At 37.8% G+C, this 16888-nt stretch overlaps 1 protein-coding gene across 1 annotated transcript in view; it reads left to right on the top strand.

The window, feature by feature from the left end:
* mgat5 (alpha-1,6-mannosylglycoprotein 6-beta-N-acetylglucosaminyltransferase) overlaps positions 1-16888 on the top strand; it is a 235233-nt gene that overhangs the window by 47218 nt on the left and 171127 nt on the right. Inside the window, exon 3 of the mRNA XM_061889592.1 lies at positions 5194-5358. Within this exon, the coding sequence (XP_061745576.1) occupies positions 5194-5358 (165 nt within the window). The remainder of the gene's footprint in view (positions 1-5193; positions 5359-16888) is intronic.

The raw sequence follows: 16888 nt of genomic DNA, 5'->3' as shown, positions 1-16888 counted from the left end.
GTTTATTTATATAGACCTTAATCACAAGTGCCTCAAGGGTCTTCGCAAACTGAACTGATCCCACATCTGGGCAGGAAAAAACTCAACCCGATTGGACAATGAGAATCCTTTAAAGCATGGGTGTCAAAATTTGGCTCGCCGTGTAATTTCATTTGGCCCTTGAGGCAATATCAAATTAACATTAGAGCTGGCCCGCCGATATTATACAGCGGAGGTGTCGCTGTAACACCGCATTCACCGCTAATACTCATACTTGCCAACCCTCCTGACTTTACCGGGAGACTCCTGAAATTCAGTGCACCTCCCGAAAATCTCCCGGGGCAACCATTCTCCTGATTTCCACCCGTTCAATAATATTGGGGGCGTACCTTAAAGGCATTGCCTTTAGCGTTCTCTACAACCTGTCGTTACATCCGCTTTTCCTCCGTACTAACACGCGCCGGCCCAGTCACATAATATAAGCGGCTTTTACACACACATGCGTTAATGCAAGGCATACTTGATCTACAGTCATACAGGTCACACTGAGGGTGGCCGTATAAACAACTTTAACACTGTTACAAATATGCGCCACAGTGTCAACCCACACCAAACAAGAAATACAACCACGTTTCGGGAGAACATCTGCACCGTAACACAAAATAAACACAACAGAACAAATACCCAGAAAGCCTTGCAGCACTAACTCTTCCGGGATGCTACAATACACCAGCCCCCCCCCCCCCCCCCCCCCCCCCCCCCCCCCCCGCTACCACCAAACCCCGCCCACCTCATTGTTATTTTATCCATCCATCCATCCATTTCCTACCGCTTATTCCCTTTTGGGGTCGCGGGGGGTGCTGTATATTAACCTGTGGAAAAAGGTAATGTTGATATTTACCTCAGAAGGCTGCAAATAGAAAAGACACATTCAATGTTTTATTTTATTTTATTTAATATACCACCAATGTTTTTTCGTTTGTTTTTTTGAATGTTGATTTTGCAGTATTTTGCTTGTTCCATGTTCAGTGTTAAAGCAAATTATTCTAGCAAACTGAGCAATAATTAACATTTTATTCATGCACTTTCTCTTGCTACTTCAAGGCTTGAATATTTAATTCATTTATTATTGTTATTTTATTTAAAAAATGTGTTTTTAGCCTTTGGAAAAAAGTTTATTTTACTATTTACCTCAGAAGGCTGCAAATTAAAAAGAGGCATCCAATTTTTATTTAAATTGTATTTCATATGCCATTGATATTTTTAATTATTATTATTATTATTATTTGAAACTCAATTTTGCATGTCACTATAAAGTTATTGAAGCCTTGCGTGTTCAATATTCAATGCAAAACTTGTTTGGGTCCCTATTAAAAGGTTAATTTGTTCAAGCTTGGCCTCCGGCTTTGTTCAGTTTTAAATTTTGGCCCACTCAGTATTTGAGTTTGGCACCCCTGCTTTGGAGGGACCACAGACGTGCCCCTCTTGCCGACAGTGCAATGGAGGCCGGGTGAGTACGGTTAATAGTGTGAGAGTCCAGTCCAACAGGAGGCCAGAGGGGGGATCCTCTTGTCAGCAGCGCAGAGACCTCATTAACTGATGCCCGGAGGAGTGGTCTATCCCCGGGTCTCGACTTGGAAGAACTAGCGCCTTCTCCGTGGAAACTGATCCGTGGCTACCTGATAACCTCGCCACGCAAGAGAGTGGGGCAGAGCAGAAAAGAGAAGCGGCAGGTCAACTGGTCTTAAAAGGGGGTCTATTTAGAGGCTTGAATAAATACAAAACCCAAAACCAGTGAAGTTGTCTTGTGTAATTTATAAATAAAAACAGAATACAACGATTTGCAAATCCTTTTCAACTTATATTCAATTGAATAGAGTGCAAAGACAAGATATTTAAACTTCAAACTGATAAACCTATTTTTTTTTTTTGTGCAAATAATCATTAACTTCAAATTTAATGGCAGCAACACATTGCAAAAAAGTTTGCACAGGGGCATTTTTACCACTGTGTTACATGGCCTTTCCTTTTAACAACACTCAGTAAACGTTTGGGAACTGAGGAGACCAATTTTGGAAGCTTTTCAGGTGGAATTCTTCTCCATTCTTGCTTGATGTACACCTTAAGTTATTCAACAGTCTGGGGGTCTCTGTTGTTATTAAGCAGTGGCACAAACATTCATGTCATTCCAAAACAGACAGTGCAAGATTGTCAGAGACCTTTTAAAACAAGCTATTAGTGCGCTTTTGTGCATGATGTCACTAAGTTAAAGTGTACTTTTTGTACAGAACGCCACTACAATAGTTTAAAACAACTAAAGTGCACTATTGTGCATGATGTCACACAAGATATTTCAATAACTGGCAAATAAAAATGAGCTGAATGATAGGAAATCAAATAGTGTTTGCTATGTGGTAGGTTACTGCGGACATTATCCCCTTTTGTTGTTGACTATTTTTTGTCAGACTGTGTTGATCTGGAAATTTTCGCCTTGGCATTTTGATGGTGTGGGCGTGTGGCACCGAATGGAGATGTTGACATGTGGAGTAAGCACTCTTCATTCTCTAGCAGGGGACATTTCAAATGATGCTACATATTAGCAGTTATGCTACTTTTTGTAGCAACGCTTTTGCCCCACACTTGACAAATTAAGGTTGTCTGTTCGACATATTCCTCCTTGAAGCCAAACCACCGCCAGACGATGGACCACCTGCTGTTTTTCTTGGGAATTATTCTCCTGCATTTGTTACCAGATTCGCATCTTCTTTCTGTCGTATTACCGCTCGCACGGCTCTGATAGCATCACAGCAAACGTTACCCATGCTGCTACCTCTCTGCTAGGCGAGGGCGTATACCTATGTGACGTATTTAAGAAGGTGCGCTTGCTGTCTGTGAGGAGAGACAAGAAAGAGTGGGAAGAGCCTTTAGTGCATGGGTGTCAAACTCTGGCCCGCGGGCCAAATCTGACCCGCCGTGTAATTTAATTTGGCCCTTGAGGCAATATCAATTTAGCATTATAGCTGGCCCGCGGGTGTTATACAGCGTCGGTGCCGCTGTAACACCACATTCACAGCTAATACTCATACTTGCCAACCCTCCTAATTTTCCCGGTAGACTCCCGAAGTTCAGTGCCCCTCCCGTAAATCTCCCCGGGCAACCATTCTCCCGAATTTTTACCGATTTCCACCTGGACAACTATATTGGGTGCGTGCATTTAAGGCACTGCCTTTAGCGTTCTCTAAAACCTGTCGTCACGTCCGATTTTCCTCCATACTAACAACGTGTCACATAATATTTCTGGCTTTTACACACACACACACACACACACACACACACACGCACAAGTGAATGCAAGACATACTTGGTCAACAGCCATACAGGTCACACTGAGGGTGGCCGTATAAACAACTTTAGCACTGCTACAAATATGCGCCACACTGTGAACCCACACCAAATAAGAATGACAATCACATTTCGGGTGAACATCCGCACCGTAACACAACAGAACAAATACCCAGACCCCCTTGCAGCACTAACTCTTCCGGGAAACTTCCAGCAAACTGACCAATAATTAAGGTTTTATTCATTCATTTTCTCTTGCTACTTCAAGGCTTGAATGTTTGGTTCATTCATTATTGTTATTTTATTTTCAAATGTACTATTAGCCTGTGGAAACAAATTGATATTTACCTCAGAAGATTGCAAATACATAAAAAGGCATAAAATGTTTATTTAAATTTTATTTGATATGCCATTGATATTTTTTTAATTATTATTATTTGAAACAGGATTTTGCATGTCACTAAAGTTATATATGCCTTGCTTGTTCAATATTTAATGCAAAACTTGTTTGGGTCCCTATTAAAAGGTTCATTTGTTCAACCGTTTAACATTTTGACCCACTCTGTATTTCAGTTTGACACCCCTGCTTTAGTGTAATGCCAGCAGCTAAAAGCAACTGCGTGAGAACGTATACTCGAATATTACGATATAGTCCTTTTCAGACAAACCCGCGATACATTGAGTATATCGATATATCGCTCTGCCCTAAATACCATACAGTAAGCATGTAAAACTGTCACACAATCTTGATAAGATTGTAATCTTGATTTTGTGAACTATTACTCTTCTGATACTGGCTGTTTAACATTGTGTCAAACTCATTCATCCCAATGTTATTACGAATTTGCGAATTTCTTGTCAAAAACACAGCAGATGACCAATGAAGAAGACAAGTCTTCTGGGCCGAACTCCAGCTCGCCAATCAGCATGTGAACAAAGGAAAAGTTGTGGCTTTTCCCCCAATCGTACTCTGCCCAACAACATGGCGAAGCTGCTGCTGTAAAACCTGGCATTTTTTATGTAGTTCTTTCTTGGACCTTCTCACTGTGTTATAGGCTGAGTCCTGCACAGCACTTGTCTGAGTTCGACCAGGTCCCTGGCGATTCTTTTGACTCGTATCAGTCTGGTCCGCATGCCAGTGCTCATGGCGCCTTTGCCAATCTTTGATGTGATCAGAACTGGCATGTCAAATGCAACACGGCAAGGGAAAATGTGCCACTTGTGTGTGATGGACAACCTGCAGTTAAGTCATCTAAACAAACGGAAAAAAATTTTTTTTTGCGGATAAAATACACTTACATACACTTGTGATGTAAGGAAAACAAATTGCTAAGATGCTTCGGACTACCTCTTCTCTCTGCATTGTCTGTTTTGAATTGTATCTTTTTCCTCGATCAGCAATTAGAAGTGTCCTAGAGTCCTGAAAGCATGAAGGGGGGAAAAGCAAATTAAACTGCAAGGTCATTCTCAAACACAAGAGAGTCTGGGTGTACATTTAAATGAGCCTGAGCCAGCCTGCCTGCTGGAGTGAACTGAAGTGTTCCTGTTCAAAGTGTTTCAAATGTAGCTTAGAAAGACTCCCTACAGTGCGGGCAGAGGAGTAATTCCCATGCTCGTGTCCGTAGCATTGATAAGTAAGCTGGTAATTAATTAAACATTCAAACTTCCTTTTGTTCAGCATGGACCCCTTTTGCTCTATTGATCACAGTTGAACCGTGCAACTGAATAGTAGTAGTTGCATGAATAGTCCATTATCCCTTTTCCAGATCTGCTCTCAACCAAATGTATTCATTGTTTGAGCAAAGAAATAAAAATAAATAAATACACCACCTGTTTGTTTGCCCGACCAATAAGATTCATGTTTTTTTCCAGACCTGAAGAAGACGCTCGCAGTGCTGCTGGATAACATCATGCTGAGGCTGGGCAAGCTGGAGTCCAAGGTGGAAAACATGTACAACGGCACAGGGAGTAATCTGACCAGCGGCTTCAGCCCCTCCACAGCCAGCTCCGCCAATCCGGAAAAAGTCAACGTGGCAGGTATGTCACGCTTTGAATTGTGTGATATAACATGGCTTGATTGTCTTACTTCTACAGTGAATGGCATACAAGCAGCTAAACTCCCGAATCTCTGCGCAATACAGACTTGGCATTTGCGGCCCCCACCTTAATATGAAAGTTTAATGTTAGTTCGGCCTGCGAGTTTTATATGAATGGTGCTTGACAGCGTTGTGTTATTTGGGTCCAAAATGGCTCTTTCAAGCTTCTGGGTTGCCTACCTCTGCATTACTGGAAAAGCGGCAAATGAGTGTAAGCGGCAGAAACGTTGCCATGGAGACGAGGGTTTTCTTACGTGCCTGGCTGCAGTCACACCGCGACAACTGTACGTCAGTAATAACGGTCCCCGATAACCTGGACTAGTTCAAACTGTTATTTGTTTTTTTATTGTTTAATTTGCATTGCCTCACACGATGAACACTACATATATTTCTATATGACGCCAGTCACTTTTTTTGCGCTCGCTATCCCGGGACCCATTACCTCCCTGCTTGGCACTCAGCATCAAGGGTTGGAATTGGGGGTTAAATCACCAAAAATGATTCCCGGGCGCGGCACCGCTGCTGCCCACTGCTCCCCTCACATCCAAGGCGGTGATCAAGGGTGATGGCTCAAATGCAGAGAATAATTTCGCCACACCAAGAGTGTGTGTGACAATCATTGGCACTTTAACTTTTAACTTTACTTTCCCGGCTATTATCCGCCGACCGCCGTGTTGCTGTAGGGAGGAAAAGCGGAACGACACACATTGCGGAGATAACATTATTCCCCGTGCGTCCACTAAATACAAATATATTCCACAACCCCAAACATGTCTTTTTCAAAGCCTGCAGTGAAGAGAAAGGTTAGTGATGAGCAAAGACAATTCCAGGAAAAGTGGGAGATGCAATATTTCTTTGTTGAGCACATCGGCAACCCGACGTGTCTTTTTTGCACAGAGAAAGTTGGGATACAATTTGAAACGTCATTATACAATTAGACATGCTGAGGAGTATGCAACATTTTTTTAAAGAAATATTTTCTTGCGGCCCAGCCTCACCCAGACTCTGCCTCCAGTGGCCCCCAGGTAAATTGAGTTTGAGACCCCTGTTCTAGAACAACATTTAAATAAGCCCTTCTTGACGCTTTTTGGCAGTTTTTAATATCACCTTCATTGATTTTTCTGCCAGCTTTTAGAAGATAAATTCAGCTCAGTTGAGGGGACAATGATTTTTTTATTTTTTTATTTCTGAGGTCTCAGGAATTTTAATATGTAATCATCGTAAGATTAATGAACTTCACCTCTGAAAATACCTAATAAAAATTGATTATCTGTTAAAAAAATTGGAACGGAATAACAAATGATGACAAAATTGTGTTTTGAAAAAAAACAATAATGTATTAAAATGATTGCCTTGGCCGCAGGCCAGCACATGTTATGATTAGATAACATGTAACTGTCGTTAGGGATGTTCTCATCAGCATTTTTGGCCCCAGATCCGATCCGATTATGACTCCTGATCTAGTACTAAGACATTGTTTTGTTTTTTTTAACAAGTAATTAAATTAAACACAATAACATTTTTATCATGCTGATTTTATTAATTTGTCATTGGCTAGTATTTTTGTAAATCCCATGATCTAAAACTCCTACAGATAGGTCAGTTTCACGTAATATATATTATAGAAATAGCAAACGCACACATCCATACGTTCTAGTGATGTAACAATTACCCAACAGTTAGTATGTCACTGTTTCAAATTAAAATGATCATAAACCATGTTTGATAACCGCATTTCGATACTCACCGACCGATAATACTGCTCATTTACTGGAGATACAAGCTTGCAAGGTAATTGCGAGCAAGCTTAAGTACTAGTATTGTTGGCCATGACACATTTACAAAAAAGTGAGTAAGAAAATATAAAAAAGGCAAAAAAAATAAGAATTTTTCTCTGCCGTCTGTTTTTGTTGGGGTTATATTTTCCAAAGTCAGAAACAATTAGTGTTTTTAGATGGGGGAAGGATATGTCTTTCCATGTCAAAGTTGCCAAAAGTCACTTGACGAGAAGTAATTTTTTTTGGAAGAAAAAGTATTTATCAATTTAAATTTATCGGCAAAGTCGGTAAGCTGCTCTGCCTTCTTGTTCTGCCTTATAAGTTAGTACAAAATTATATATGGTGGGCCGTCTGTTTGTTGCTGTTGCATGCGCCGCTTACGAGTAGCGGGTTTTTCCTCGTCTTTATCAAAATATAACTGTAGATGTCAACATTGTGTATGTGCTGAAACATTATTTGATTATTTATCAAAATATAACTATAGATGTCAACATTGTGCACTTGCTGAAAGATGAATTTATGATTTTTTTAATTAAAATATAACTATAGATGTCAACATTGTGTATGTGCTGAAAGCTTAATTTATGATTGTTTATCAAAATATAACTATAGATGTCAACATTGTGTATGTACTGAAAGATTAATTTATCGTTCTTTATCAAAAAATAACTATAGATGTCACCATCGTGTATGTGCTGAAACAATTTGATTACTTATCAAGATATAACTATAGATGTCAACATTGTGTGCGTGCTGAAAGATTAATTTGATTGTTTATCAAAATATAACTATAGATGTCAATATTGTGTATCTGATGAATGATTAATTTATGATTGTTTATCAAAATATAACTATAGATGTCAACATTGTATGTGCTGAAAGATTAATTTATGATTTTTTTTATTTAGAAATAACTATAGATGTCAACATTGTGTACGTGCTGAAAGATTAATTTAGGATTTTTTTTATTAAAATATAACTATAGATGTCAACATTGTGTACGTGTTGAAAGATTAATTTATGATTTTTTATTAAAATTAACTATAGATGTCAACATTGTGTATGTGCTGAAATATTAATTTATGATTGTTTATCAAAATATAACTATAGATGTCAACATTGTGTAAGTGCTGAAAGATAACTATGATTATTTAAATTAGAATATAACTATAGATGTCAACATTGTGTATGTACTGAAAGATTTATTCATGGTTGTTTATCAAAATAAAACTATGGATGTCAACATTGTTTACATGCTGAAAGGTTACTTTGTTTTTGTTTTTTATTAAAATATAAGTATAGATGGCAACATTGTGTATGCACTGAAAGATTAATTTATGGTTGTTTATCAAAATATAACTAGGTATCAACATTGTGTACGTGCTGAAAGCTTCATTTATGTTTGTTTATCAAAATATAACTATAGATGTCAACATTGTGTACGTGCTGAAAGATTAATTTATGGTTGTTTATCAAAATATAACTAGGTATCAACATTGTTTACGTGCTAAAAGCTTATTTATGTTTGTTTATCAAAATATAACTATAGATGTCAACATTGTGTACGTGCTGAAAGCTTCATTTATGATTTTTTTTCTCAAAATTTAATTATAGATGTCAACATTGTGTATGTGCTGAAAGATTAATTTATGGTTGTGTATCAAAATATAACTAGGTATCAACATTGTGTACGTGCTGAAAGCTTCATTTATGTTTGTTTATCAAAATATAACTATAGATGTCAACATTGTGTACGTGCTGAAAGCTTCATTTATGATTTTTTTTCTCAAAATTTAATTATAGATGTCAACATTGTGTATGTGCTGAAAGATTAATTTGATTGTTTATCAAAATATAACTATAGATGTCAACATTGTGTGCGTGCTGAAAGATTAATTTATGATTGTTTGTCAAAATATAACTATAGATGTCAACATTGAGTACGTGCTGAAAAAACACTATGATTTTTTTTAAATTAAAATATAACTATAGATGTCAACATTGTATATGCACTGAAATATTAATTTATGGTTGTTTATCAAAATATAACTAGATGACAACATTGTGTACGTGCTGAAAGATGAATTTATGATTAGTTTAATTAAAATATAACTATAGATGTCAATATTGTTTATGTACAGAAAGATAAAGTTATGATTTTTTATCAAAATATAACTATATATTTCAACATTGTGTACGTGCTGAAAGCTTCATTTATGATTTTTTTTCTCAAAACATAATTATAGATGTCAACATTGTGTATGTGCTGAAAGCTTCATTTATGTTTGTTTATCAAAATATAACTATAGATGTCAACATCGTGTGCGTGCTGAAAGATTAATTTATGATTGTTCGTCAAAATATAACTATAGATGTCAACATTGTGTGCGTGCTGAAAGATTAATTTATGATTGTTCGTCAAAATATAACTATAGATGTCAACATTGTGTGCGTGCTGAAAGATTAATTTGATTGTTTATCAAAATATAGCAATAGATGTCAACATTGTGTACGTGCTGAAAGATTAGTTTATGATTGTTTATCAAAATATAACTATAGATATCAACATTGTATGTGCTGAAAGATTAATTTATGATTTTTTTATTTAGATATAACTATAAATGTCAACATTGTGTACGTGCTGAAAGATTAAATTAGGATTTTTTAATAAAGTAGAACAATAGATGTCAACATTGTGTACGTGCTGAAATATTAATTTATGATTATTTATTAAAAAATAACAATAGATGTCAACATTGTGTATGTACTGAAATATTAATTTACGATTGTTTATCAAAATATAACTATAGATGTCAACATTGTGTACGTGCTGAAAAATAACTATGATTTTTTTAAATTAAATTATAACTATAGATGTCAACATTGTGTATGCACTAAAAGATTAATTTATGGTTGTTTATCAAAATATAACTGGATGTCAACATTGTGTACGTGCTGAAAGATGAATTTATGATTAGTTTAATTAAAATAGAACTATTGATGTCAATATTGTGTATGTACAGAAAGATTAAGTTATGATTGTTTATCAAAATAGAACTATAGATGTCAACATTGTGTATGTGCTGAAAGATTAATTTGTTTGTTTATCAAAATATAACTATAGATGTCACCATTGTGTACCTGCTGAAAAATTAATTTGATTGTTTATCAAAATATAACTATAGATGTCAACATTGTGTACGTGCTGAAAGCTTCATTTATGATTGCTGTCTTCGGTAAAAACTTTAACTCTCAGGTTTTGCTCACATTTGCTTTTATTTTGTTAGTGGCTTTTGAAACACTCATATGTTTTATGTGTGTTCTTTAACACATGTGTTTAAGAAATACAAATAATATCAAGATAACACTTAAATATGAAATAATAAACATTAAAAGTATACCAAACGAACATTTTAACGGAGGGATCACTGCAAACTCATGCATTCTTTGACTCTGCTCCCTTCGCCTGGAGTGTGAGCTGCATGCTTTTCTCGTCGTTTTGTAAAATCTTGCATTCTTCCGCCCTTTTTAATTACCTCTCGAGGAACTCTGAAGAAACGTTTACCCTTTCCCCGATTTGAAAAATTTGTACAGCCGAAAACAAAAGAAGCATTGGGCAATTTTTCTTTGAGAAAGGCTAAACGCCGCCTAGTACCCATTGAGATCAGAGCTAGTATGACCACCACGCATATTCATTGGGCGGAACGTGAGCCGGATGTGACATCCCAGCAATACAGTAACACAAACCGCTCTGCCTCTCACGCCTCACTGGAATAGTTACCCACTACATTTTCACTTATCGTTTGGTTAATTGACTAATCAAATATCAGCCCAGACCTACGCTCAATAGCGCTCTATTCGAGCTCTCTTGCGCTCATTTTACTCATTAAACAAATCATTGAGGTGAGAAAATACAAATCAATGCTTTTTTCTATTTGGATTATTCGATGAACTCATTGAATCATTGCAGCAGTATGTGGGACACAGCTGTAGTCAGGATTGACCGGGCTCGGCAGCTTTTCAGCCGATCACCGATCAGTTAAAAAAGACAATCCAATGATCGGTTAGTTTAGTTAGTTTATTATTTCTTTGGTCAGTGGTCAACAAAATAAACAAACGGTTTTACGTAAAGAAACAGTTGTACATTCATAAATTAAAAATGTTGCAGACCGAAAGGGTTTAGGCCTAAGTTGAACACATATTGCCCCTAACCATATAAACAATGTCAAATACAAGATGAGCTTCCAAAAATTATGACATTACCTTTGCACAGCATACTATAAACAACATAAACACTGCTCAATTATATACACAATAAAGACATGTGAATATCCTTGTACATGTGTTAGTTCGGGATCCGGACTTCTGTAGTTTCAGTCATATGTTTTTGTTCCATGATCATAACGAGGTGTGGTTTGACCACCTGCACGATCCACTGTAGGCAACAAGTGCGGGCATTAATCCATGCCAACAAAAGTTGCGATGGCTAACAGTTAACAAAGGCAAACATGTCTCTCATTGGTAAATGCCAATATTTGTTGTAGTCCTGATGGCTTCATCTGGCCGGGATCTTCAGCTCTCACTGGATCGGTTCGCAGCCGAGTGTGAAGCGACCGGAATGAGAATCAGCACCTCCAAGTCCGAGTCCATGGTTCTCGCCCGGAAAAGGGTGGAGTGCCATCTCCGGGTTGGGGAGGAGACGCTGCCCCAAGTGGAGGAGTTCAAGTACCTAGGAGTCTTGTTCACGAGTGGGGGAAGAGTGGATCGTGAGATCAACAGGCGGATCGGTGCGGCGTCTACAGTAATGCGGACGTTGTATTGATCCGTTGTGGTGAAGAAGGAGCTGAGCCGGAAGGCAAAGCTCTCAATTTACCGGTCGATCTACGTTCCCATCCTCACCTATGGTCATGAGCTCTGGGTCATGACCGAAAGGATAAGATCACGGGTACAAGTGGCCGAAATGAGTTTCCTCCGCCGCGTGGCGGGGCTCTCCCTTAGAGATAGGGTGAGAAGCTCTGCCATCCGGGAGGAACTCAAAGTAAAGCCGCTGCTCCTCCACATCGAGAGGAGCCAGATGAGGTGGTTCGGGCATCTGGTCAGGATGCCACCCGAACGCCTCCCTAGGGAGCTGTTTAGGGCACGTCCAGCTGGTAGGAAGCCACGGGGAAGACCCAGGACACGTTGGGAAGACTATGTCTCCCGGCTGGCCTGGGAACGCCTCGGGATCCCCCGGGAAGAGCTAGACGAAGTGGCTGGAGAGAGGGAAGTCTGGGCTTCCCTGCTTAGGCTGCTGCCCCCGCGACCCGACCTCTGATAAGCGGAAGATGATGGATGGATGGATGGATGGTGTCACTACACTTGAGTCATTTACAGTAAACCCAAGCTTATTTCCTGTTTTGGCATGCCCCCTCCACCAGTCTCCTACTGGGAGGCAGTTATACAGAATGATGTAAAGTTTGGATACACTTCTTATTTGCTAATAATAGGGCAGATGAGCAGAAGCCAGGGAAGTGGGTTGGTTCCACCTCAGCTGAGTACATTTATTTAACCCATTGATCCGGTGTGTCAGACACCAACCCTGGCATACAGTTCTAAATCACACCAATTAGCACAGCTACTTCCTGCTGACTTTGTGACACAGTAGCTGTGTATAAGGTCATACAGGTGTTTGGTTTTTTTTACCTGTTGTTTTATTGTTCCTCCTAATCATCTTGAGTTGTAAAAAAAAGTTGGGTAAAATGTCAAACTACTAAAATACAGTGGTGGCCAGAAGGTTTACTCATGTACACATCATGGCTATAAATGACATATATTATTTAGGGCCTTTTAGGTTTGTTTTGTTATTTTTAAACCATCTTTTCCCTGGTAATTATAATTACCAGTACACCATGTACATCATGGGTGTCAAACTCTGGCCTGCGGGCCAAATTTGGCCCGCCGTGTAATTTAATTTGGCCCCTAAGGCAATATCAAATTAACATTAGAGCTGGCCCGCCGGTGTTATACAGCAGTGGTGCCTCTGTAACACCGCATTCACCGCTAATACTCTTACTTGCCGACCCTCCCGATTTTCCGAGAAGACGCCCGAATTTCAGTGCCCCTCTCGAAAAACTCCCGGATTTGTCCCGATTTCCACCCGGACAATAATATTGAGGACCCTGCCTTTATCGTACTCTACAACCTGTCGTCATGTCCTCTTTTCCTCCCTACAAACAGCGTGCCAGCCTAGTCACATAATATATGCGGCTTTTACGCACAGGCATACTTTGTCAACACCCATACTGAAGGTGGCCGTGTAAACAACTTTATCACTGTTACAAATATGCGCCACACTGTGAACCCACACCAAACAAGAATGACAAACACATTTCGGGAGAACATTCGCAACATAAACACAACAGTACAAATAACCAGAACCCCTTGCATTACTAACTCTTCCAGGACGCTACACTATACCACCCCCCCAACCCCCCCGCTACCACCATTTTTTCATTTTCATTTTATTTAATATGCCATTGATATTCTTTCGTTTGTTTTTTGAAAGTTAATTTTGCACTGTTAAGTTATATAAGCGTTGCTTGTTTTATATTCGGTGTTAAAGCAAATCAGTTTAGCAAACCGAGCAATAATTAACGTTTTTATTCTTGCACTTTCTCTGGCTACTTGAATGTTTGATTCATTCATTATTGTTATTTTATTTTCAAATGTATTATTAGCCTTTGGAAAAAGTTTATTTTAATACTTACCTCAGAGGGGCTGCAAATAGAAAAGAGGCATTACATTTTTATTAAAATTTTATTTGATATGCCATTGATATTTTTTAATTATTATTATTATTATTTGAAACTCGATTTTGCATGTCACTATGAAGTAACATAAGCTTTGATTGTTCAATATTCATTGCAAAACTTGTTTAGGTCCTATTAAAAGGTTAATTTGTTAATTTTTGGCCCGCGGCTTTGTTCAGTTTTTAAATTTTGGCCCACTCTGTATTTGAGTTTGACACCCCTGATGTAAATAGTTAATAACTGGATGTATAAGTTTGAATTTGTTGTGAATTTCCTCTGATCCAGGTTCTCGTGGAATACTGTACTTGTTATTGTGGCTAAATACCCCAATCTTTATCCGGTCTGACCATCACACTTTAGTCGAGCTTCAAGTTGTAGATTTAAAAACAGGTTTTTGTTTCTCCTTTCTCTGTCAGTACCCCTTCAGTCAGTGTCGAAAACACTTGCTTCACTGTGGACAGTGACACTTGTGCTTCCCGAGATTTGAGCCTTGGTGATTTCTTGACTGTTCCTGAACATTTGGGCCACCTTCGACAACATTTTTTCAAATGTAGTTTAAAATTTGATTCTTTAGATTTTGCCCATAGTCGACGGTCAGTCGAATCTATAAGTTTGTCTTTTTTTAATTTGAGGAATACAATTAATGTTATATGTAGTTCTATACACGGATTGGTCACAAGGTGTTAGTAATTTCACACATACATAGACATGGTAGTGGTATAAAAAAATAATAATAATAATAATTTTCGAATGAATTGTAATTCTTACCTGTAACAATACTGAATCGATTGAAAAAAATCCCAAAATGTTTGTTTTATTTATTTATTTTTTAATCTGTCCCATCCAGACACTTAGGAATATCATATTGTTGATGTAGATGCCCATAGTTGCTGTACAGATTTGCTTTAGAAAATAGAAGTTCGGAACCCTTCGTGTTGTCTTATTGATATTTGACTTTATTAAACGTTTGGGTAGAATTTTATTAAACTAAACCAATTGTCTTTAAAGTAATATAGAAGTGTATCACAGCTGTTTATCTATGTTATGGAGGAATGTAGCTATGCATAGAACTGGCACCAAATGTTATTAAAAAAGTATTATTTTTGAATCGAGATTTGTTTTGAAACGGGAATCAGTTCTGAATCAAATCGTTACCCCCAAGAATCTAATCGAATTATGTAGTGCCCAAAAATTCACAGGCCTAAGACATAGCTAAATTTCCCCAAGGAATCAATAAAGTACTTTATATTCTATTATATTCTATTCTAGTATAAAACGATTACAATATTTCATTGACGAGAACAATACACACTTTTTTAAAAAGTTGGTTTAGGTATTACATTTTTCAATAACCTCATCCGAATTGAATCGTCAAATTGTCCAATATTCCAAGACACCCCAACTGAACATACAGTGGTGCAAAAATGTACTTAGTCAGCCACTGACTGTGCAAGTTCTCTCACTTCAAATGATGACAGAGGTCTGTAATTTTCATCATAGGTACTTTTCAACTGTGAGAGACAGAATGTGAAAAACAATCTCGGATTTCACATTTTAGGAATTTTAAAGAAATTTATTTGTAAATTGTGGTGGAAAATAAGTATTTGGTCAACCATTCAAAGCTCTCCCTGATGGAAGGAGGTTTTGGCTCAAAATCTCACGATACATGGCCCCATTCATTCTTTCCTTAACACGGATCAATCGTCCTGTCCCCTTAGCAGAAAAACAGCCCCAAAGCATGATGTTTCCACCTCCATGCCTCACAGTAGGTGTGGTGTTCTTGGGATGCAACTCAGTATTCTTCTTCTTCCAAACACGACCTGTTGAGTTTATACCAAAAAGTTCTATTTTTGGTTTCATCTGACCACATGACATTCTCCCAATCCTCTGCTGTATCATCCATGTATCCATTTTGGTATAAACTCAACTCCTCGTGTTTGGAGAAAGAAGAATACTGAGTTGCATCCCAAGAACACCAAACCTACTGTGAAGCATGGGGGTGGAAACATCCTGCTTTGGGGCTGTTTTTCTGCTAAGGGGACAGGACGATTGATCCGTGTTAAGGAAAGAATGAATGGGGCCATGTATCATGAGATTTTGAGCCAAAACCTCCTTCTATCAGTGACAGCTTTGAATGGTTGACCAAATACTTATTTTCCACCATAATTTACTAATAAATTCTTAAAAATTCCTACAATGTGAATTCCTGGATTTTTTTTCCACATTCTGTCTCTCACAGTTGAAGTGTACCTATGATGAAAATTACAGACCTCTGTCATCATTTTAAGTGGGAGAACTTGCACAATCGGTGGCTGACTAAATACTTTTTTTCCCCACTGTATGTATGTATATATATATATATATATATATATGTATATATATATATATATATATATATATATATATATATATATATATATATATATCTACACATATTGTTGAGGTTTCTGGGGTTTACCCGTTATACAGTGCTCAATAGAGCGGAATATACATTAGGTCAGGAAAAAACACAGAGGCTATTTCATCCCTACGAGCCTGTTTTGCGGGTTTCCTTGTGTTTTTCCTGACCTAATGTATATATATACACACACATATAGGTATATACTGTCTAGCCCTATGGCCGCAAGATTGAGACATCCATTATTGAATGATCTTTTCCTTTGGTGTTTTTGTTCAAAATGATCCGTGTTAAGGAAAGAATGAATGGGGCCATGTATCATGAAATTTTGAGCCAAAACCTCCTTCCATCAGTGACAGCTTTGAATGGTTGACCTTATACTTATTTTCCACCCTGATTTACAAATAAATTCTTTAAAATTCATACAATGTGAATTCCTAGATTTTTTTTTTTTTCACATTCTGTCTCTCACAGTTGAAGTGTACCTATGATGAAAATTACAGACCT

Source organism: Nerophis ophidion, linkage group LG27, assembly GCF_033978795.1.
Source record: "Nerophis ophidion isolate RoL-2023_Sa linkage group LG27, RoL_Noph_v1.0, whole genome shotgun sequence".
Classification (NCBI taxonomy): domain Eukaryota; kingdom Metazoa; phylum Chordata; class Actinopteri; order Syngnathiformes; family Syngnathidae; genus Nerophis; species Nerophis ophidion.
The sequence above is the reverse complement of the archived record's forward strand: the minus strand, read 5'-3'. Positions and strand labels throughout refer to the sequence as shown.